The sequence below is a fragment of the Laetiporus sulphureus genome (genome assembly GCF_001632365.1).
Source record: "Laetiporus sulphureus 93-53 unplaced genomic scaffold LAESUscaffold_15, whole genome shotgun sequence".
Classification (NCBI taxonomy): Eukaryota; Fungi; Basidiomycota; class Agaricomycetes; order Polyporales; family Laetiporaceae; genus Laetiporus; species Laetiporus sulphureus.
The window spans coordinates 129,277-151,019 of NW_024468524.1; the positions used below are offsets into that span (position 1 = coordinate 129,277).

At 52.4% G+C, this 21,743-nt stretch overlaps 7 protein-coding genes across 7 annotated transcripts; 6 read left to right on the plus strand and 1 right to left on the minus strand.

Annotated features, from left to right (window-relative positions):
- Window positions 1-132: 132 nt before the first annotated feature.
- On the plus strand, window positions 133-3,020 carry LAESUDRAFT_812070 (uncharacterized protein). Its single transcript, XM_040914376.1, has 20 exons — window positions 133-253; window positions 313-374; window positions 434-668; window positions 724-802; window positions 1,134-1,151; window positions 1,202-1,227; window positions 1,281-1,306; window positions 1,359-1,496; window positions 1,554-1,565; window positions 1,620-1,635; window positions 1,694-1,733; window positions 1,790-1,890; window positions 1,951-1,997; window positions 2,056-2,068; window positions 2,133-2,160; window positions 2,216-2,273; window positions 2,329-2,353; window positions 2,404-2,584; window positions 2,645-2,710; window positions 2,766-3,020. The coding sequence occupies exons 3-20, from the start codon at window positions 586-588 to the stop codon at window positions 2,814-2,816; spliced, it is 1,008 nt and encodes a 335-aa protein (XP_040765143.1). The 5' UTR covers window positions 133-253; window positions 313-374; window positions 434-585; the 3' UTR covers window positions 2,817-3,020.
- Window positions 3,021-3,817: 797 nt separating this feature from the next.
- LAESUDRAFT_812071 (uncharacterized protein) lies at window positions 3,818-6,447 on the plus strand (the record flags this gene model as incomplete). The annotated part of the gene is made up of 22 exons (XM_040914377.1): window positions 3,818-4,246; window positions 4,302-4,380; window positions 4,434-4,447; window positions 4,503-4,601; window positions 4,655-4,664; window positions 4,717-4,734; window positions 4,784-4,809; window positions 4,863-4,888; window positions 4,947-5,002; window positions 5,060-5,084; window positions 5,143-5,154; window positions 5,209-5,224; window positions 5,283-5,322; window positions 5,379-5,479; window positions 5,539-5,585; window positions 5,644-5,656; window positions 5,718-5,745; window positions 5,801-5,858; window positions 5,914-5,938; window positions 5,989-6,166; window positions 6,224-6,289; window positions 6,346-6,447. The coding sequence occupies exons 1-22, from the start codon at window positions 4,167-4,169 to the stop codon at window positions 6,445-6,447; spliced, it is 1,119 nt and encodes a 372-aa protein (XP_040765144.1). The 5' UTR covers window positions 3,818-4,166.
- Window positions 6,448-6,717: 270 nt separating this feature from the next.
- On the plus strand, window positions 6,718-8,378 carry LAESUDRAFT_651213 (uncharacterized protein; the record flags this gene model as incomplete). Its single annotated transcript, XM_040904293.1, has 7 exons — window positions 6,718-6,945; window positions 6,994-7,158; window positions 7,214-7,482; window positions 7,543-7,595; window positions 7,647-7,748; window positions 7,807-8,152; window positions 8,213-8,378. 7 exons carry the CDS (start codon window positions 6,718-6,720, stop codon window positions 8,376-8,378), a joined length of 1,329 nt encoding a protein of 442 aa, XP_040765145.1.
- A 139-nt stretch (window positions 8,379-8,517) lies between these two features.
- LAESUDRAFT_736380 (mitochondrial ribosomal protein L23) lies at window positions 8,518-9,429 on the minus strand (the record flags this gene model as incomplete). Its single annotated transcript, XM_040910684.1, has 1 exon — window positions 8,518-9,429. One exon carries the CDS (start codon window positions 9,427-9,429, stop codon window positions 8,518-8,520), a length of 912 nt encoding a protein of 303 aa, XP_040765146.1.
- Window positions 9,430-9,556: 127 nt separating this feature from the next.
- Window positions 9,557-12,740, plus strand: LAESUDRAFT_724873 (Metallo-dependent phosphatase). The gene is made up of 10 exons (XM_040908709.1): window positions 9,557-9,970; window positions 10,358-10,521; window positions 10,580-10,922; window positions 10,973-11,420; window positions 11,475-11,586; window positions 11,653-11,683; window positions 11,738-11,885; window positions 11,939-12,141; window positions 12,198-12,252; window positions 12,312-12,740. The coding sequence occupies exons 1-10, from the start codon at window positions 9,622-9,624 to the stop codon at window positions 12,484-12,486; spliced, it is 2,028 nt and encodes a 675-aa protein (XP_040765147.1). The 5' UTR covers window positions 9,557-9,621; the 3' UTR covers window positions 12,487-12,740.
- Window positions 12,741-15,472: 2,732 nt separating this feature from the next.
- LAESUDRAFT_713520 (uncharacterized protein) lies at window positions 15,473-17,196 on the plus strand (the record flags this gene model as incomplete). Its single annotated transcript, XM_040906975.1, has 7 exons — window positions 15,473-15,904; window positions 15,951-15,978; window positions 16,005-16,323; window positions 16,359-16,449; window positions 16,527-16,566; window positions 16,725-16,981; window positions 17,086-17,196. 7 exons carry the CDS (start codon window positions 15,473-15,475, stop codon window positions 17,194-17,196), a joined length of 1,278 nt encoding a protein of 425 aa, XP_040765148.1.
- Window positions 17,197-19,164: 1,968 nt separating this feature from the next.
- On the plus strand, window positions 19,165-19,714 carry LAESUDRAFT_724877 (uncharacterized protein). Its single transcript, XM_040908710.1, has 3 exons — window positions 19,165-19,282; window positions 19,343-19,428; window positions 19,483-19,714. The coding sequence occupies exons 1-3, from the start codon at window positions 19,214-19,216 to the stop codon at window positions 19,631-19,633; spliced, it is 306 nt and encodes a 101-aa protein (XP_040765149.1). The 5' UTR covers window positions 19,165-19,213; the 3' UTR covers window positions 19,634-19,714.
- The last annotated feature ends 2,029 nt before the right edge of the window (window positions 19,715-21,743 follow it).

The window sequence follows — 21,743 nt, forward strand, 5'->3', positions numbered from 1 at the left end:
GTGTAGCCTCCGTCACGTTCGCGTTCGCTGAACCTGAAAACCTGCCATAAATAGACATCCGCGCTCCGGCCCGGTTTGCAGCTAACTTAGCGGCGTTGTTGCCCTCCTGGTTCGCACGCTAGCTCTTCTTTCAACGTGTACATTCTGTGCATCTACCTGTGTTCATTCTTTGAAAGCTTGGCGCAGGACAGACACCACCCGCAAGAGAATGCAGCGAGTTGTTTACTAATCGAGTCAGAAGCTCTCGTCGATTGTGAGATCAAGAACTTGTTTGGCCACGCTGCTACAATGTTGAACCATTCCTTCTCCAAGTTAGATGGAGCATCTAACCAAACACAGGGGTCGGAAAGGCGGCTAGGGGCCACCTGATTCGCGTATGTCATCAGATTCCCCGCGGAGGTGTCAATTGTACCCGATTTACATCCGCCTCCAGAAGGGTTCCATGTGTTCTCGGATACGCTGGTGAGGCGGTCAGGATCCCAACGCAATGCACACGTCCTCCGCAGCCCATGCCTGTTTCTGCCAACGATTTCTTGCTCTATACTGCGATCTTCCTGCCCTGCAACTGTTTCATGAATTCCCAGGATGAGCGAGCAGCCTGCACCTATTATGGATCTCTTTCGGAATTCCCTCGGCGCGCTCTTGCTGGGCGTATTTACGCAGGCAATGTACGATTACCTTGCACAGGGTCCATGACTGTCTGCTAACCTAGTTGTGGTGAAGTGTGTATGGCGTCGCATCCTCGGTGACGTGGACGTACTTTCAACGTTATGCCATCGATCGAGGTTGGTTCAAGGCGATGGTAAGCCATCCACTTACGTACGATAACAGAACTCGACGGATCACACATAGGTCTTCATTATTTGGTACTTCATTTTGCGCCATCTTCGTTCAATGCGGTACCGAGTATCACGCCCTTAGGCTGGCATGCACGTTCTGCCTAGCAGTCACGATCCGTGGCATATACAGTCACGTCGTTACAGAGTTCATGACCACACAAGGACTTCAAGTCTTTCCGTGGTGAATAGCTGTTATGCCTGTATGCAGATATCATTTCATATCTGTATGCAGGAGCCTCGCTGTGCGTCGTACCGCGATACTTGATATTGTCTAGCACTGATCTTGCATCGTAGATCGTGACCATTTCCATAGTACGGTACACTTTTCCCATCGTCAGCAATTCGCTTACCGCATCGCGTAGTCGTTTGTCACCACACTTGTCCGCTGGTAAGTGGGCGTTCCGTTTCACGTTATTCTCGGTCTCAATGATTGCCTTACAGTATGTTTCTGAACCGATTACGTCTCCGTGAGTTGTAAACACATCCTACGCGCGAGATATTCATCCACTCCACATGAAGTGTATCAGGCAAAAGGAGAGCTCAACGTTTGGCGAGCGTTTTGTCTATGCTTGATAGTACGTCTTGAAGTGAGCATACCGAGCATACTTGATAGTCACGATCCTCTTCTACAGGCTCTATTATCTCTAGTGGATCTTGGTCAGTACCATATAGAGGTGTCACATGCTTAGCTGAGTGATAACATGGATTTTGCAGCCGTAGCAACGAGTATGTCACAGCGATCATGCCTGCAGATAGTTTCTCACCAGACTTATCGTCTAGCCATCACAGTCAAATTGTATGTTTTCTCTTTTGTACAGTCTTTGAATGGCAAGATCCTTAATCTGATTTTGCAGGTTTCTTAAACAACCCATCGAAACGTTGAACGTACTCCAGGTATCCTATCCCGGTCAGACTGCGAAGACATTCAGCTAAGATCTTCCACTTGGTAGAGTCTGTTCGTGACGATTTTTGCCGTAGGAATATCTGCCGACGTAATCCTCGCGAGTATGATGTGCATTTGTCTGCATAGGTCGCGAACTGGGCTGCAGCGGTGCGCCGGGTCCCGCACACTCCCTCATCTGCTGACGCTGACTCGAGGCGACACGACTAGGACGGACTCAATGATCAATCTGCTTATTATTTACACTATCAACACTGGTTCGTGTCTCGACATAAGGTAAAAATGCTTGGCCATTGATGCCGTTCGATCTTTTAGGTCTATCTCCAACGTTCGTTTGCCAATGCTGCGTGAGGCTCAGTTGACATGTAGCTGAAGTTCCTCTTTAATGACAGTCTGTGTGCTATCGCAACATTGATAAGCGTGCGTACGCATCATCTCCCTTTACCATTGAAGTACTCATCGACTCGGTCGAAAGTTCTCCTTGAAGCCAGATGTGCTCATATACATCCCTTTCTACATCCAAATACCCTCACGTGCGTCGCCTCGGTTAATAGATCTTTGCCGACCTAACGTATGATGTGCCTGTAGTGTACCTGATCGCTCTAGTTGCGAAGTATGTCCACAGTTAGGATGCCCACGCTCCTCTCACTCTGTACTTCGCAGCCTCAATCATCGCGAGGTCTTCCGCCGGCAAATTCAAAGACCTCTCACGCTCGATCTCTCCGCGTTCGACATGATACCACCTACAGAAGGCTCGCAATCTATGCAGCAGACGCTTTATCCGACTCCTTCGTTCGTGCACTCTACCCAGACTTCAGGAACCGTCACGATACCCTCTACCCCAGTATGCATCCGAGCCTCTACAAAGTTGTGTGCGCATTCTAAGCACGCATTTTGCTTACAGCATATGGCGGCTGATGACAAAAGCTCATCTCACACTCAGCGCTTTTTCGCAGACGATGCATCATCGGTATGTCGAAGTGTTTCCCCGATAGGATCTCGTACCTAACTGCGATACGGTCTAGTGTCTCGAGCGCGGACCTGAGAGAGCCTTACACACGCTCGGGGTTGTCTGAAGTCGCTTTGGATTCCCTTGCCGATCTCGGTCTAGCGGTCTCCTAGATGATTCGGATGGCCTTGAGAATTGCTCGAGTCGCGGCTCGAGACTACGATACCAATATTATACTATGTACTACGCTTAATGAAGTCACTACAATCACCATTTTCATAGTCCGACTGAAAGCGACTGTACTCAATGTTTACTTGATGCGATTCTGATCAATCCAGTCATATACTACTGCGAGCTTGAATATTCGGAGCTTGCGGAGGAATTATGCAAGCGTCAAATCTGCGCGCGAGACGAGAGGCGTCTAATCGCCTTTGTGCACGGGCAGACGAGACAATTCCGCCCGGAGGAACGCTCCGGATATCCTTGTCTGACCTTTGTGTACGCGCTCAGTCCTGCGGCCCCTGTCGCCAACTCACTTTCCCACAACCCCGACCCCGAAGACTGCCTGCAGCAGAACCCAATGCACAACAGGCACCATGGAATATCTACATCTCATCATTCCGGCAGCAGCTCAGTCGGCTGGATCAGCTTATCCATCAAAACTTTTCTTTTCATATCGTTCGTAACTACCACGTAACGGATTGTCGAGCTTCCATACATGTCTTAATTGACGAGGATCGGAATTAGGTTGATTCATCCAATGTTCATCGTGTAAGCTCCCCTTAACGACAATGCCTTCGATAGGATCCATCTCATAATGCGCTGACACTCCCGCGCGAGCAAGTTGCACGGAGAACGGGACAGGTGTGTGAAAGGGTCTATACAATAATGCGCATATATGATAGATACTGCCAACTCACGGACAAACACCACTTCTGATGAATAAATGAAGTCGTGGCAGTTGTTGCGTGCAGGAGAACGTAACTTTAGAAGGGCTCCATGATAAGCTTCAAGCTCAATTAGTGTAGCCTCCGTCACGTTCGCTGAACCTGAAAACCTGCAATATTAATAGACATCCGCGCTTGATATACATTTCGAGAATCGACCGTGTTCATTCTTGGTGCAGGACAGCAAACCACCAGCAAAAAATTGTCCAGTGCTAGTCGGGTCAGAAGCCCTCGTCAATCAATTATGAGATCAAAAACTCGTATCCCCACTCGAATCTCACCAAACATAGAGGTCGGAAAACTCGGCTAGGGGCCACCTGATTCCCGCGTGCCATCAGAATCCGCGCGGGGGTGCCAACCGTACCCGAATTAGTACATCCGCCTCCAGAAGGGCTCCATGTGTACTTGGTTGCGCTGATGAGGCGGTCAGGATCCCAATGCCATGCCGCACACGTCCTCCTCAGCGCCCAACAATCTCTTGCTCTGTGCTGCCATCTTCCTGTCCTGTGACTATCTCATGAATTCTTGGGATGAGCGACCTGCCTCCACCTAGTATTGCCGATCGGAACTTCCTCGGCGCGTTCTTGCTGGGCGTGATTGCGCAGGCAGTGTATGATTATCTTGCACAGGGTCCATGACTCTCTACTAACATGGGCGTGGCGAAGTGTATATGGCGTCGCGTCTTCGGTGACATGGACATACTTTCAACTTTATGCCATCGATCGAACTTGGTTCAAGGCAACGGTAAGCTATTAGATTTACGTATGGTTTGTAACAAGACTTGACGGATCATACAGGTCTCCATCGTTTGGTAATCCATTTGGTGTCACCTTCGCTCACCACGGTACTGAGTATTACGTCCTCAGGTTGTTATGCACATTCTGCCAAGCAGTCACGATCCATGCCATATACAGTTGCGTCGTCATAGACTATTTGGCCACACCCGGACTTCAAGACCTCCCGTGGTGAGTAGCTGTTGTACCTGTATGCAGTTATCATTTCATTGATCTGTATGCAGGAGCCTCGCTGTGCGTCGTTCCGCGATACTTGATATTGTCTGGCACTGATCTTACAACGTAGATCCTGACCGCTATAATAGTACGGTACACTTTTCCACCATTCACAATTCGCTTACCGGATTGTGTAGTCGTCTGTCGTCACGATCGTCCGGTTGTAAGTGAGCGTTTCGTTTCGCATTATTGTCGGTCTTGATGTCCGCCTTACAGCATGTTTCTGAACCGATTACGTCGCCGTGAGTTCCAGCCCCATCCGAGTCTCCCGTGAGAGGTATTTATCCACTCCACCTGCAGTATACCAAGCAAAAGGAGAGCTCACCGTCTGGCGAGCGCTTTGTCTATGCTTGATAGTGCGTCTTGCAGTGGGCATGCCGATCATACTAGATGCTCACTACCCTCTCCTACAGGCGTTACTTTCCTTAGTGTGTTTTGGTCAGTAATCGTATAAAGATGTTGCATGCTTCGCTGAGCGATAATATGGTTGTCGCAGTCGGAGGAATAAGTATGTCACAGCGATCATGCCTACAGGTAGTTGCTTACCAGTCATGATGTCTAGTCATTACCGTCAAGTTGTATGTTTTCTCTTTCGTATAGCCTCCGCATGGTGAGATCTTGACTCTGATTTCGCAGGTTCCTTAAACCATCCATCGAAGATTTGAACGTGCTCAAGGTATCCTAGCCCGATCAGATTGCGAAGAAATTCAGCTGAGACCTTCCGCTTGTTAGAGTCTGTTCGTGACAATATTTACTGTACGGATATCCGCCGACATTATCCTCATGAGCATGATGTGCATCTGTCTGCACAGATCGCGAACCGGGTTGCAGCGGTGCGCCGGTCCCTCGTATGCTTTCCTCTGCTGACACTGACTCGAGGCGACACGACTAGGACGAACTCAGTCATCAATCTGCTTATTATCTACACCATAAACACCGGTTCGTGCCTCGACATAAGATGAGTGTGCTGGGCCATTGATGCCGTTCGATCTATTAGGTCTATCTCCAACGTTCGTTCGCCAGTGCTGCGTGAGCCTTTGACGAACAGCTGAAGTTTCTCTTCAATGACAGTCTGTGTGCTATCGCAACCTTGATTACCGTGCGTACGCGTCGTCTCCCTTTACCGTTAAAGTACTCATAGATTCGGTCGAAAGTACTCCTTGAGGCCAGATCTACTCATATACATCCCTTTCTACGTTCAAATACCCGCACGTGCGTCATCTCGGTTACTAAAGCTTTGTCGACCTAACGTATGATGTGTCGGTAGTGTACCTGATTGCTCTAGTTGCGAAGTATGTCCATCCGTTAGGAGGTCCGTGCTTTCGTCACCCTGTATTTGCAGCCTCAATCACCGCGAGGTCGTCCGCCGGCAAATTCAAAGACCTCTCGCGCTCGATCTCGCCGCCTTGGACATGCTACCATCTACGGAAGATTCGCGATTAACGCAGCAGACGTCGTATCTGACTCCCTCGTTCGCGCACCCCACCCAAACGTCACAAGCAGTGGTACTGTCTACCCCAGTATGCATCCAAACCTTGCATATATGTGCGCATTCTGATCGCGCATTTTGCTTACAGCATACGACAACGGAGGATAAAAGCTCATCTTACACTCAACGCTTTCCCGCAGACGATGCATCATCGGTATGTCGAAGTGCTTGCCCGTGTAGGTCTCGTGCCTGATCATTGCGATCGTCTAGTGTCTCGAGCGTGGTCCTGAGAGAGAATCCTGCCCACGCTCAGAGGCCTCGGAAGTCGTTTTGGATTTCATTATCGATCTCGGCGCAGCGTCTCCTAGATGATTGAACCTTGGAGAATTATCCGAGTCGCGGCTCGAGTTTACGATACCAATATTACTATACTATATGTACTAAGCTTCATGAAGTCACTATAATCACCATTTTCATAGTCCGACGGAAAGCGACATTTACTTGATGCGATTCTGATCAATCCAGTCATACATATAGCTGCCAGCTTGAATATTCGGAGCTTGCGGAGGAATTATGCAAGCGTCAAATCCCCGTGCGAGACGCGAGGCGTCTAATCCTTTGTGTACGCGCTTGTGGCGAGCCATGTTTTGGCACTTGCGCTCAGTCCTGCGGCCTTTGCCCAAATGTCGCGTACCGTATCGCCAATTCACTTTCACACGACCCGGAAGACTGCCTGCAGCAGAACCCAATGCACAGCAGGCACCATGGAATATCTCCATCCCATCGTTCCGGCAGCAGCTGGGACGGCTGCGTGACGTTCCTTCGTTCGGAGACAAGGTGAAGCGGCCGGCCATCGGAGGGCAGATCATTGTGAGCGAATGAGCAGGAACTCCTTCGAGATGTTCTGATGGACTACAGTTCTTTGTAGCCGGCTCTGTTCTGACATTCGCTGTAGCCGCCAATGTCACCAACATCGAGACATATATGTGGTCCATCAGGCTGATTGAGTCTGCGCCGGCGTGGAAGGATAGGCCACCCACGAACGATGAGATGCGGAGAGCAAGGTACTATGCCTTGGGGAAGGTAAAGCTTGTCCTTGCTGTCACCGCCACCCTGCTGACGGCGCAAGATCCTGTAGCAACTGCAGCAGCGACTGGCGCTCATGAAAGACGCAGTAGAGGAGTGGCCGCAGGCCTTCAAGGCTATGTTGATCTGGACCTACATACAATTTGCGCAGCCGGTTCTGGATACTTCTGAAGTCCGAAGGTGGTGCTGGGGCATTGGCGTGGTGAACGGGATCATATACCTCGCGTGGCAGTTTCCACGGCTGCAGCCGCTCATGCAGAGACGCTTTATACACAATCCACTGTCAGGGCTGTCGGGAACGATGTTCACTAGCCTGCTCAGGTACGTGTCTCCTTGAGCCGCGCCTTTCTCGGGTATTGATTGGCTTTTGCTCGCGAGCAGCCATCGAAGCATCCTTCATCTCGCAGTTGACTCGATGGCTTTGGCAGCGTTCGGTGGGTGCTGCTAGGATTGTCTTGCCGTGTAAAGACTAACATGTACTCCAGGCTCTGCCGCATCTCAGTATTTCTTTGAGCAGCAGGGCAGAGACCCGGATAATCTGCGAGAAGCGACGCCGAGATGGCATTTCCTCGCGTTCTGCACAAGTGGTAGGCTTCCTCTTCACTGATGCCGTGACACGAACAGCAGTGGCTCACCAGCATGCAGCGGGCTTATTCTCCATCCTCGTTTCTCATATTGCCTACGCACGCCTAACCTATCCCCGTCTTGTCTCCCGACTAAAGTCAACGGCCGGATCAAGCACTGCATCCGCATCTAGCAGCTTCACACCACCACGTGGACGCATCGCGTCGTTCTTCAGCAAGCATACGAAAGAGGTACCCATCGCCCTCGGCGCATCTGGGGTTGTGTATGCTGCCTTCACAGTCGTTACTCTCGCGTACCCGGATACAGATCTGGCGTTCAAGATCCCGCCCACGTTTCCCATTCCCATAAGTTTTGCGCTGTGCGCTCTGCTCGCGTTCGATTTCGCTGGTGTAATATATGGATGGAGGTGAGGAGTGTTGTATTCTCTGTTGTATACAGTATCGTCCTGATGGTCGAGGCTGCATAGGGTGTTCAACCATTGGGCTCACCTGGGAGGTGCCGCTTTCGGTGCATTATACTATGAGTACGGGCCGGAGATCTGGGAGTTGTTCCGAGAGCTGATGCTCGATGACCTACCTCCTTCCTTGTGTAATCTGGATGAAGACGAGGGAGATGAAGACCTGTTCCAATGAGCCGTATGTTGACAACATCATGATATCTTCTACTCTAATAAGTCGTAGACACTGCCTCACTCGCTGTGGGCCTTATGTCCTCGCTCCAGTAGTCATGCTCATGCAGATACCAGGCTGGGGTAGATGTATGAGAGACAGACTACGCAGTAGCTTCCGACTGGGTAGCCTCTCTGTTCTTCAACAGGCGTGTTTTCGCCTCTTCGACGGCGCTTTCCCGCGCAGCCCTCCGTGAAGAGATGATCTCCAAAATCTTCCCTCTTTTCGCTGTGACTCCTGTTCGCCATTTCCAGTTCTTGCTGCCCTGCCTGGATATGCGCAAATACTCTCCCCTCCTCGTTTCATCGAAACTTTTGAGCTGGAAATCCTCCTCGAGTTTTCCCTTCCTTTTCTCCCGTTCCTCCTTGGTCATGTCTTCCATGGCTTGCGGGAAATAGAATGGGTCTACGAGACCAACAACGGCGCGCTTGTATGTCTTGTGCTTGATCGTCCGCGAGAATGAGCGATCAAGGCTACGCAGAACGGGCGAAATGTAATTGTCCGTGCGGATGTACGTCGTCTTGACGCCGTAGACAGCGAGTAAATACGAACGCATGTCGGTCTTCGTCATGGACATGGGAGTGCGGAACGTCGCCTCGTACGGGTTGTACGGATGCCCGGGCGGTGTGTAGTTGCGCACCATACGTATGATGATATTTGGCAGGTATATCTTTTGTCCAATAAACTGCAGCTCCTTCTCGCCCTGTTCGTTCGTGATCTCGCGCACACCACGGAGTCTGTTCCGCTTCTCGTTCAGCTTGTCCAACCACTCCTTCGCCGTCACATTTCCCCCATCCTTCATCAAATTCCCCTTCGCGAGCTCACGATTATAGCGGGCAACTTCCGACGGTGTGAGGCCTTCCGGGGTGGCGTCGGATTCAATGGGAAGTTTAGGATGTTTTGTTTTGTGAATCCGCATTCGCCGAAGGCGCACAGCCCGCGGCGTGGAGACTGTACGAGCCACCGCAGCTGCATCTGGGATTGTCGCATAGAGACGGCGAAAGCAGCTCTGCATGGCGTGTCCAAATGGGATGGTATGCTCGCAGTGGCCCGAGCACAAAGTACGGATTGATGTGATCGCCCGAAACGGCAGTACGGTTTGCCGCTGTTTGTGGTCGGTGGCGGATGCCCGCTGAGTAGACACTGGACACTGGCCGCAATTCACGTTAGCGTCCTCATCAAACGTCTCGCCGGCCAGTCGTCCAACATGGCACTCTCCTTATTTCGACTTGGTCGCTCTCTCAGATCTATCTTCTCTCCTGCGGTGGTCTTCATCGCCTTATGTTGTCTGCTTACCTTCGTTTTCGTACTCTATCAGCCCAACGCCGGCCCTGGAGCGTCCCAACGTGTGGGATGGCAGTCTTGGGAAGTCATCTCTGGAATCTCCGGCGACAACGCAGATGCGACTACTGGCGGAGACAGCACGCCCATTGCGGGGACTCCGTCGCTGGCAGAAGGAGTCGACTGGTGGAATGTAACTCAGGGCTCGCAGAAGGTTGATTCTGCTAGCCTGCCTCTTGATGTTTGGGACCCTATGCTCCCACATGATACTGGATGTGAGTAGCTCGCTTGATGTCATTTCGTTGACTTCATTTGTAACGCATATGGTGACGCTATGCCTATGCCCACAAGCAACGATGAGAGCGAACTCACATGTGCCTATGATGCGATCTATTCTACTGTTCATGCAGTAGTATACGTGCAGTCACCCACCTTCTTGTTGCTGCTACCTTCCGGCCCATTCACATGATTATATGCGATGCATCATGCCACTGGCATGGCATTACGCGCTCGCGAGTGTTAAGGTGGCGCAATGAATGCGGCCCGGAATCTGTATATCGTCACGAAAAGCGACCAGTTATGTCTTTGATCCCTCTGCCCCTCCCTTCGTGTTATAATCGCATTCCGCCGTTCCGCTTAATTTGCTGACGACCGTTGCTCAGTGTCCGAGATTGATATCACGGCATGCTTCATTGACCCCTGGTATGCAGAGAGCCTTGCTGGGGACTTCTGCGCACCAGCGACAACGAAGGAGGCCGACGCATATAGAGGGAAGTGGGTCCGCGTTCCACGCAACCTCAATGTACAATCGGGGCTTATGAGTTTGGTGAGTACACGCTCCAATACGCTCTGGCGATAGACTTGTTCATGCCGTGTTGTTGTAGAACATCTACTACCGACGCACACGCCGACACGACATTCCCATTGTGACAGAACTGCGTATCTTGCCTGACAAGGAGACACCACCGCTCAGTGCCGACTGGCATAAGGTGTCGCGGACGATCAGCCCCTCCGGCGAGAAGCTCTATCTCTGGTACAAGACAGATAAGACGCTCGCGCAGATGACAATGACAGAACGGCAGACAGACCTCGTCACAGAGCTGGACGTACTCTTCGGTGATAACCAGCCGTGGTATGGATTCGAGAAGCTGGACACGCCAGTGCTGGAGGGCAAGGCGATCATTCAGCGCGAGAGCGTCTGGCTCACATACCGTCGGGGGGTGAAACGTGCGTAATTTATACTCTCCGTGTCGTGCACGTGCTGACATGGATCCCAGCGGTACCCCGAGCGCCTCCGCTGCATTTTACGCACGACGGCCGATTCAAGATTATGCAGATAGCGGACCTGCATTACTCGGTGTCGGCAGGGACGTGCCGGGACACACCGCTCGCGCCGTGCAGCAACTCGGACAATTTGACGAACACGCTTCTCGGACGCATGCTCGACGTGGAGCGGCCAGATCTCGTCGTCTTTACTGGTGATCAGCTGAACGGGCAGGGCACCTCGTGGGACGCGCGTTCCGTGCTCGCTAAGTTTGCACGGGCTGTGACACAGCGGGGGATCCCGTGGGCGGCCATATTTGGCAACCATGACGATGAGGATGGGGACTCGAGAGAGGACCAGATCAAGTATATGAAGGGGCTGCCATACAGCCTTGTCGAGGCGGGCCCGAAGGACATCCACGGCGTCGGCAACTACGTTCTCAAGGTCAAGAGTGCCGATGCGTATGTGTGCTCGTTTCTATTGATGATCAGTCGCTGATATGGAAAAATATGTAGATCTATGACGCATTTGTTGACACTGTATTTCCTGGACTCTGGCTCGTATTCGAGAGGATTCTTCAACTGGTTCGGATTTTTTGTGCCCACAGAGTACGACTGGATCCATCAGGTGAGCTTTACATCACAGGGGGATCGGTCGTTCATATCAGCCCTTTTGCCTCATCCACCCCTCTAGGACCAAATCGATTGGTTCTTGCAAGAGTCATGTGAGATGCTCTTACCGAGGATTATCATAAATCACTGACATTGCATGCCCTCAGCCTCTATCGACCCTATTGAGCGTCCTTTCACTCCGGACAGTGGGAAGGATCTCGGCGATATCTGGGAGCGACAGGCAGCTGACCAGGTGACGCCGGAGACGAGACGTCTCGCGAAGCCCAACGCGCTCATGTTCTACCACATCCCTGTGTATGTTGTTTCTTCGCTCACTTCGGCACATACACCCATCACCATATCCACAGACAAGAGACGTATGCGGCTGCAGATACAGACCCGAATACAGGGAAGCCGCTTGACGTTGGGCAGCACGATCTCGAGGGCCAGGGCTCGCCGAAGAAGCAAGATGGGTTCTTCCATAAAGGGCTGCTGCAGGCCCCGGAGAGCGATCATGTCGCGGCCGGTAACGCGCGCGAGGTGAAGGTCGTCGCCAATGGGCATTGTCACGGTACGTCCGTCCTTCGCGAATACTCTGGCACATGTCGCTTATATTCACGCGCACAGTCACGGAGAACTGCAGACGTGTGAAGGGCGTGTGGCTGTGCTTCGGCGGGGGAGGGCAAGTACCCAGTTTGACTCGGTTGAGAATTTTCCATGTCCTCATCTGTCGTCTTGCAGATCATATTCAGGCTACGGCCGCGTCGGTTTCGATCGCCGCTTCCGCATATTCGATATCTCGGACTACGGCGAGACGATCCGGACGTACAAGCGCACGGAGAACGACGAGATCGTGGACGAGATGGTGCTCGCCGGGCGCGGAGCGCCGCCGCCGTTTGAGGGCCTGCGGCGGTGAGGTCCGCTTGATGCATTCCGCCAAGAGGTGGAATACATGATCATGTATTATAGATGTTCGGTACGGATTGTATGTATACATGATGTTTGGCTGTAGGATTCCGGGGTATCGGAATGTACCATGTAGTCAATTCAGAATGGAGATTGTACGGCAGCGATCATCTTGATGTTGCGCAAATTTTGTAAGCACATCGTACATACATTCTCACCTGTTTAAATTAAGATGTCCACCCTATCTGATACTTGATGACGGCGCATTCAAGCATCGAGAACTGGGCTGCTCCTAAGCTTCCAATCTGCTCTCCATGACATATTGAGATCTGCTGAACAAATTCAGCTCGCAACATGGCGTATGTATATCGCCGAACGAATACATTGTTTTCACTCATCTTACGCATGTCTGGACTCGGAATTCAGGCAGAGCTTTGTGATACTACATCCGTAACGAGTATCCAGAAAGCCGAGGGGTTGCGTGTGTGTACGCCCGTACCTGTACACCCTCCCTTTAAACGCCGCACATAGCGCGGGATAGAAATAAATGCCAAAAAAAAAAAAGAGGGGTTGCGTCAGGCAATTATGACGCCGAAAGGTTGCGTAGGTGCACAGTCGGCACTTTCGTGAACATGTGCCGACGTTCGAGAGTGAATCGGCCCGCAGGCGAGAAAGTGTCTCCGAGTATGTTGCCGGAGTGGAGCCCTAAGTGCATCAATACGGGATCACGGGACAGGAGCACTGTGAGACGTTAAAAATGTGCAGAAATCAGAATATGTAAGGTACCTGCTGGAACGCGACAAAGATCGTCAAACGAGGAGCTCGGGAACTTCGTGTCAGGCGCAAATGTCGACTGGTGCCATATGCACTCGCAGACGCTGCGGATGGTCTCGCACTGCCTTGGCGCATCGGCGGATGATAAGAGCGTCCTGATGAGGAAGCAGCAACGCCTTTAAAGTGGACCGAACCTTGATACGCGCGACCAGGGCGTGGCAGTCGAACGTATGCACATATAGCGTTCAGGATACGAGTAGAAACAACCGTCGGATGTGCGGGATGATGAGCGTCGAGATTATATTTTGCCGTTGAATTTCGTGTTTGGCTCGTGCTGCTTGCTGATTGGGAGAAATATCCATTTCGAGGCACTGTCTTCATATGCGGGTCCTAGTTCTAGCTGCCGTTTCTGCTCATGGGCTGAGGCATCTCCACATGTCGTGCCAACCGATCTGCAGAATGCGCCGAAGACGCCAGCTATACTTCGAGCATGTGGTACCCGCAAACAATCAGGTCAGAAGATTCACTATAATTAATTCGGTCGCATGATGCACGTGCGCCGAGTAAAGGATCCCGTGCCTCAACCTTGAAAGGAGAGCGATAGCTGTCACAGAGGGCCTACAGAAGTCACAAAAGAGTTGAGGGGCGTGAAAGAGTCAAGGGAGGAGTAAAAAAGCTGCAGGTCGATATCTCGGAAGTGTTCAAAGTATCTGTGCTCGTCCTTCGCCGTTCCTTTTTCTTCTTCATTATTGCCTCTCCTCCCCTTTGCCCCGAACTTGGCGTGGAATGCCGCGCGGACGAACCAACGGCATCTAGAGCAATTTACATAGCATTTGGTGACCGATTGCTGTACAGACGTGAAGAAGCTGGGGAACGCGCCTCAAGCTGGGGAATGCGCCTGTGCACGGGTTGGGCGGCTGTGGGATTTCGAACTGTTGCTATCTCACCAACCCGGAATCGCCCGAGCGGATGCGGCGACGGGCTTGTAGGCCGCATCCACGTTTTATTTCCTTGAGCGAAAGCGAAGAAGTGAGCGAGTCTGACATGACTGCTGAATTCCGGCTTTCAACGAGAGAATATAGACCAAGGGCTGCCAACTTGCTGTGCGTAGCCATCGGCGGCTCGGGACCGGCAGGAAAGCAGATGGAGAATCCGTGACGAGCGAGGCAGGACGGGTGGGCAGGATCTGGCTGTGACGAGGGAAAAGGGAGGTGTCCATGACGGGAAGGGCAGATCAATGAGAAGCGGGTGGCTGGGCACTGCTGAATTTCCCTCCAACTCGTCGTTCTTGCTCAACACACACACACTTCTCACAACGTCTATTTCCGTGCGCCCTGCTCGATGCCATTGTCACCTCTGTATCAATGCCGGTGACGCGAGCTTTATTAGAAGCGCAGAGAGCTCGTCATTGAGGCTGCGATAAGACCATTGAGCAAGGACCCAGAGTGGTTACAGGCAATCCACCAGGTTTCTGGATTTGGAATCCGTAGAGTCATGACAACGTGTCGCAAAGGAGGGATGCTCCGGATCGAGCTCGAGCCCGTGCCATGCACGGTGATCCGTGGAGAATCCGTGGAGTGAGATCTGAGGCGATGACCACGTCAGAGGTCGCCGGGGTTTTGTTGAGGCGAATCCGTCATCTGGGCGATCTAGAGGATAATATGTATGAATAGCGAAAGGCAGCGTGCCGGTGGCCAATGCGATAAGAGCACTGAGCAAGGACCAGAATGGGTACAGGCAATCCAGGAAATTTCTACACTTGGGATTTGTAGTCGTCAACAACGTGTCCCAAAGGAGGGATTCCCCGGATCAAGCTTGAGACGGTGATCCGTGGAGCGGGATCTGAGAGGCAACGGCCGCCCTCTGACGTGGCCGAGGTTCAATTCGTCATGGGGCGATCTGGGGGGATGATCTGTGTAATAGCGAACCACAGCGACGGTTACGGTGGAGTCTTGGAGCGTCCGGATACGATCTCAGAATGAAGGTTTCGGCCTCTGGAACTCTCCCGGGTGGCTGAGAATAATAATAAAAACTGCAAATGGTTCTTCGGCGGAGTGGTAATTTGCGGAGACGGCGTTGGCTGCCAGACAACCGGGTTCTAAAGGCGGGGAATCAACGCACCGCTTTCTGTGTGGGTGAACCAGGCAACACGCGGAGCCAAGCTATTGGCTCGCGTGGGGGTGATTGTGCTCGAGTCACAATTGTGCGACAAATCCGCGGCAATGCAGGATGACTTCATGCGCCGTCCGGCGGGGTTCTGGGGGTGCCTCCGCGTACTCCGCGGCTGTTGTAGGGTGTCCGAATGCCTGGACGGCGGACCCGGTGGGTGGTGGTTCCGCTCTGTGATTATTGCGCCCGCGAACCTTTCTGATCCTCTCGCCTTGCGTCACTGTCCCGTACCCGCATCTTCAAACGCTAGCGCATTCTTTCGGCCGGCGACGAGCGCAGAGTTGCCTTGCAAGTCTCCTCTGCTTCACGAGCGGGCTTTGGACCGTGTACTGGGCTGGTACTGCAGTCGTCCTGATGGGGAAGGGCACCGCAGAGAGCGTATGAGCTGGAAGGCCTGCAGATGCAGAGGCTCGGATAGTGCACATGCTGATCCGCTCAGTCCTCCACAGCTCGGACGTCGTTCCTCGCCGAGGGGGCGTGCGAAGGTGCGTTGTGATCGATCTCGGTTGCCTTACACGGTTCCTCCTCCAGCCAGTGCTTTTCCATCAGACGTCGCAGTGTATCCGCGGTCATAAACGCGTGCAGGCGTACGCTATATGAATGGTGCTGGGGACGGAGAAGCGGGATCAGCACGCATCCCCCCTGCCTCTCCCTCGGCAGTAGCTGCAGTAATGGACTCGCAGCACAGGTCCCACACGGTCCACGACATGTGGTGCATTCGAGGGAAGTCTAGCTGTGTTCGCCAGTGGATACGGGACGCGCATAGTTATACTCCCCAAGCAAGCAACATCCGTCGCCCGACGCGCGGCCCAAGGGCCCGGCGCAGCGCGTCGTTAACTATCACGGGGCGGACGGGCCTCTGGCCCCAGGGCCTGAGAGCTGAAGCAGAAAGAAGTGCCGCTCTGTGCGCACGAACGCACATGTTTGAAGGTGGTGCAGAATCCAGTGCGGCCCAGCTCGCTTCGAGTCCTTCCAGCTCGGCGCCGGCACGAAGGAGGATACGCCTTCTTTCGCGGCAGACGTTCTCAACGTATCAGACGACATGGGCGACGACGCACCTGCGCTCAACTTGATGCCCATATGATGACTACACTCTCATCGACGCAGCGGACGGGGATCCAGAAAATAGCGGGTGATTGCGGTTCAAGTAAATCAGAATTAATTGGGAGTCCATCAGCATAGTCTCTGAACGTTGGCAATGATGACGGCAAGAGCAATGTCGATGAGAAGACTCGTGCATATATGCGCGGGATTTCCAACTTGTGCTCTTTTCTTCTGCGACCGGTCTGGATCCAGCGCTTACAGGCATCCCCGAGTTCCGCTACACGTTCTCCTCCTTCTCCCATCATCTCACTTTCTGTCGAGCTCGTCGCCAACAGCGACGTCGCAGCCTGCGCCAGGACGTTCGCCGCTATAACCCCTCTCGATGCGCGCCGAACGAGCCGCGTCCACTGGTTCTATTCGCACTCTCACACGGTCCCGAAGACGCACGCCTCGGCCCATCGCACCGTTTCGTTCATGGGCAGCAGACAGCATACTCTGCGACGGAGTATCGCACCCCCGTGCGTTTGTGGTATCTAGGTTCATCATCGACTTTGGAAGCTGCTCTTGTCCTCCAATCGGACGACTATTGCCTGGGGTTTCTCCAATTTACCCTCGGGTGCAGGCGCAGGCTCCGCGAATCTGGCAAGATGTTGGAAACAGGGGGAGGTTCGCGCGTAGCATGCTGGGCTGGGAGACACGGAAGCAGGCGGCGGCGGGCGGACCATGGATCTGAACCAACTGGTGATCATCTCTTCTGACGAGCTCGCTCCCGTCGCGCGGTGATCACCCCTCCTGCGTTTGAACCTTGGGCGAAAGATTCCTCTGAGTCACCTCACTCGTTCAGCAGCTGGTTGCGTCTCGGCTCTTTTTCTTTGTTCTCATGTGTCCGATTTGGCGGTGTTTTCTCTCAGACCTTAGCTCAACATCGTCGGCCTTACACCTCTCCTCGCCTGCTCGCCATACATCCGAGGATATTCCCTTGTCATCTCCTTCTGGTGATATTTTCAACATTAGGCAACGGACTAGTCTCTATAGGCCGACAGGTATATTGATAACCATGATTGTAAACGATCACTACGTTGTCCTGTCCCCTTCCTCATCGCTCTATCGCGCGACTCCTCATGGCATCCTTATTCCGTTATTGATATTGTACGGTAAAGGACGATTTTGCCTCACGAGTGGCCAGAACTGTGCGAGTTCCAGCAGGCATATTACCAAACGGTCGAAACAACTGCTACTCGCTGGCTTCTTTCTACGTTGTCATACAATATAGGACGGCTTTCCGGACTGTCATCTCCAATCGGCTGGTGGAGCGTCCTTGGAGTGTGCATATTGTATCCGATCAAGATGCTTTCCAAGAGTTCATCTATGTGTCATGGCGGCGCATCGATGGAGTCTTTGACGTTTCGAGAGAGGGTCTCCCTAAACGACTGTGTTTGTCAAGACACTCACCCCAAAAGGTCTCCAGCAGCTTCGGTGAGTACACGGGCTTGTAGGCAGAGGATATATCCCGTTTCTAGATCGCCGGATGTGTCACCGACATTAAACCTCCAATGCATTCTCATAACTCGCTCTCCGCCGACGAGGAGTGTTTTTCAAACGATTGAAGTAATAGCGGACGGAATCATGAAAGAAGGCGCGGAGTGGCGACCTAACAGGTGAACGGCGAGCCAAATTTTACAGGCTGCCTTTCACAAATGGTATTGGCATCTCTACGCTATTCAGCGGTCTGAGAAGCGAGCCTAACCTCCTTTGAGCTCAGCAATCTCACTGTTATCATGAATTAGCTCCATTCGATCTAGCGAACTCATGGTGAATTGTCTCAGCTGACATGTGATGCATTGATGGATGAGTTTGTGGTTGAAACTCAAAAGTCTACCATTCGCTGTTCCGTGACCATGACTAAAATCCGCGTTACGCATACTTCGTGCGCTCATATGGCTAAGAGCCTCTGACGACTGTGTCATTGGTCAAAGCGAAGCTGACACTTTCCTGGACTCTGGTCGGTTGTGTCCGGGGCCGCACACGTTCAGGGTACGCCGGTTCCTGTTCATTCAAACCCAGTTCCCGTCTCGCGGATCTCCCATACCGGGCTTCGTGCACAAGTCATGATGGATGCTACATGCACTTCTATATGTAGGGCATTTCTGTAGTTGGTATCTTGTGAGTGTTTTCTGTGCCGAGCCGGCGGGGTGTTCTCGCTGCCTCTCGCAAATATGTCTTCTGTGTGCATACGTTGGCGCGGTGCCCGAACATCATACTGTTGCACAGGATTTGAGGGTATACGTTCACAATTAAGTTATACATATTCCCTCTTGCAATGCATTGCAAATCACTCTGCGCGCCTCATCGGTCTTGCGGAGGACGAATTTCCATGCCGTTCATGTTCCTTGCCCGAGCCAGTTTACCGGATTCTGGCTCGAGCGGGGAGTGGTCAGCCCATTATTCCCTCAGTTGCCAGCTATGTCCCTCCCACTACATCTCTCACGTTTACAAAAGAAGAGAGATATGCTAGGCCGCTAACATAGCAGCTAATAGATACCGCATTGGCTATGCACAGACAATTTCATGTCTCTATCGGAGGGTAGAACCTATCTACCGCCTTCTGGTTCCTGGTCGGGGTTGCGTGGACAGCGCGAGATTCAAGTTGCAGATCCGCTAATTTATTCCCTTCTCTCATATACGCTTGCCGCTGTATATCTACCTTGCCATCTTTGTCTGCCTCCATCATCTCGCGCTCTATTCCCGACATGTGTTACTACCTGCTCGCATACACCGAGTACGGCTGCGGCCATCAATTCCTTGATCGCCGCCACTTTGTGCGCACGGCCTTTGTCGTGCACATATTATTCGGCTACTGACTGGAATATTGCGTACAGATCGACTGCAACCGGGTGACATGTCGGCGGAGCAGGTTTCACAATATTGATGAGCACGACTGCGCGAACGAGTGTACGGAGGAGTGGTGTGTAGGAAGGATAATGATGGTGTCTCGTTGATGTTCTCACGCACGCTGTAGGTCGCTCCCTGAACAGTCACTTGTCATGGATCAACGCCCCGAGCAATGCAGGCGCTGTCTAGGCACGGATGGAGCTACGGCCAATGGCACCAATGGTGGATCTTATGACAGCGAGTCTGATTCAGACGAGGAAGAGGAGGAGGAGGAGTAACGTAGAGGTTAGATAAGAGCACCGAATTGCCGTTGTGGATTGGCTGTAAAACACGTACTTGCAATTTTACCCCAGGGTTGAACATATGCGTGGCTCGTCCGCGGGCTAGAGTTGTGCCGTACACATTTGCTGGAGCTGCCCTCCTCCCAGTCCAATTCGATTCGTGGTGCAGGACCGTATGGTAGTTCAACGAACCGCATACTGCAGTCGCGATGTGGCGGAGCTTGCAGAGCCTCCTATCGCGTCAAGTCAACGAAGAACCTCCCAGGTGTGCATAACGAACCTTGCGTCTGGCGTTCGGCCTTCTGCACAGGGAGTGAACAGGTAGACCTGCGGGACGAGGACAAGACGGCGGAGCAAGAATTCGTAACTGAAGAAAAACAACCATGCTAAAAAGAGAGAATGCAGACAATCAACGAAGTGTCGACAGCGGTAGAAATACTTGCTTTCGCGGATACATAGAGTGCGGGCGATCGAGGAATAGTGCAGGTGCGGACGAGCTGAGAGACGTGCGGGCCGACTCTAAGACGAGGACTTTATGACTCTGGAAACGTTTAATCCTCTGGGCCTTGGAACGTTTGCAGTCGGTGGGGCCAGGCTGGAGCTTCAGCCTGGAAAAACTGCGGGAGCTTTGAGATCAGCCTTGCAACCTGTAGCGATGAAGCGGGCGAATGAGGTCGGCGAGACGAGAGAGGTTCATTGAGACTCGAGAGCTTAGCGATAGAGACGATTAAAACATGGAATACAGAACGGCTAAAATTGGTTGAGATGTATCTTCTGGCTGCGAGATTGGCTGAACCACACGCCCGCTTGACTTGATGACTCCCCGGCCCTCGACAATCTCAATGTCTCTTCTGAGCGAGTCTGTTTTTCTCGCCAACACGCATGTCAGTTTAAACGACCTGTAATGTAGCCGATAATGCTCTGGTCAACATTATCGGCGGATGGCTCTATGGAGCAACACTGAGGTTTTCCAGCTTTACGATGGACAGTCAGCACGCAGAAAAAGTGAACCTGGGACCGAAGTAAGTCTTTCTGGAATTCCAGGAATTCACACAATCCCCTCATTGTTACTAAGCTTCGAATATCATCAGGCAGCCACTAAGTGCTAGTGGCAAATGGCAGGGAATGTCCAGACTTGTGCACATCGGGATCTACCGGTGGCACATCTTGCGTCCGTCGACACATGCAAACAGTACGTCCAGGCAATTATGGCTCGAACAAGTACGGGGTCAATGGCGTAAACATGCACCGTGACTCCACCCCCCTACAAGGACTCACGGACGCTCATTCTCAGCCTCTGGGGCAAGGATAACTGTCGTTTTTGACTCAACGTGCCGCGAGAATGACCTCCCTATGCGCTGTGACACCCTAACGGTTCATTTCAACCCTGTGTTACCTTTGGGTTCACGAAGAACCCCCCGACGTCAGTGGCTGTCGTTGGTCCTTGATCGCACCATCAACGGACCTTCTTCATGTCTTTGCACACCATCTTGTGACTCACCAGCGTCGTCGATGATTAGTGGCCGTGGCCACGGATTGTGTGATCCCCGGTGACGGTGAACACTGTGCCAACTGATGCCACAACGGGTTCGCTGCGAGGAGATGGCTGTGCAATCTTAATCTTTGCTCACCAATCTGATCGTTATCCGGGTAGTTGCCTTCCTCATCCTTAGAATCTGCCGATGCACCTGGGGCAGCTTGGCGTATCTTGGATGGCCCCGATTATGCGAGATTAGCAAGAATCCAGGTGAACGATTGCTTCCAAACTGTTCACTTCCGTGATGTGCTTACTGCCCATCCTGATGTCTTCTTACCGCAATTAATGATCTAGGAACGAGCTGGTGATTGCCCGCAATGTCAGATCTTGGGCGAGCGTACGAGTAATCACTCACCAGCAGACATATGGCATACTTGCGAAAAGCCTCGTCCCCAGCTAGCGCAGTCAATGACCTTGGCTACCCCGACTCTACTGCGCTCGCAATGGCCACCGTTATATATACATATACCCATGAATTCAGCCCGAATTCGGGATCGACGGGATGACACATCCCAGGAACTCGGCTCGGTGCCAGCAGCATCATAATCGAAGCCGACGCACCTCCTCGTT

Coding starts and splice junctions, on each gene's coding strand:
- LAESUDRAFT_812070 (XM_040914376.1), top strand. CDS start 586: ATGAGCGAGCAGCCTGCACCTATTATGGATCTCTTTCGGAATTCCCTC. Junction 1,307..1,358: donor TCTGAACCGATTACGTCTCC/GTGAGTTGTAAA, acceptor CTCCACATGAAG/TGTATCAGGCAAAAGGAGAG. Junction 1,734..1,789: donor AAACGTTGAACGTACTCCAG/GTATCCTATCCC, acceptor TCCACTTGGTAG/AGTCTGTTCGTGACGATTTT.
- LAESUDRAFT_724877 (XM_040908710.1), top strand. CDS start 19,214: ATGTGTTACTACCTGCTCGCATACACCGAGTACGGCTGCGGCCATCAA. Junction 19,283..19,342: donor TCCTTGATCGCCGCCACTTT/GTGCGCACGGCC, acceptor TATTGCGTACAG/ATCGACTGCAACCGGGTGAC. Junction 19,429..19,482: donor AACGAGTGTACGGAGGAGTG/GTGTGTAGGAAG, acceptor CGCACGCTGTAG/GTCGCTCCCTGAACAGTCAC.
- LAESUDRAFT_724873 (XM_040908709.1), top strand. CDS start 9,622: ATGGCACTCTCCTTATTTCGACTTGGTCGCTCTCTCAGATCTATCTTC. Junction 11,684..11,737: donor TTGGTTCTTGCAAGAGTCAT/GTGAGATGCTCT, acceptor GCATGCCCTCAG/CCTCTATCGACCCTATTGAG. Junction 12,142..12,197: donor CGCCAATGGGCATTGTCACG/GTACGTCCGTCC, acceptor TCACGCGCACAG/TCACGGAGAACTGCAGACGT.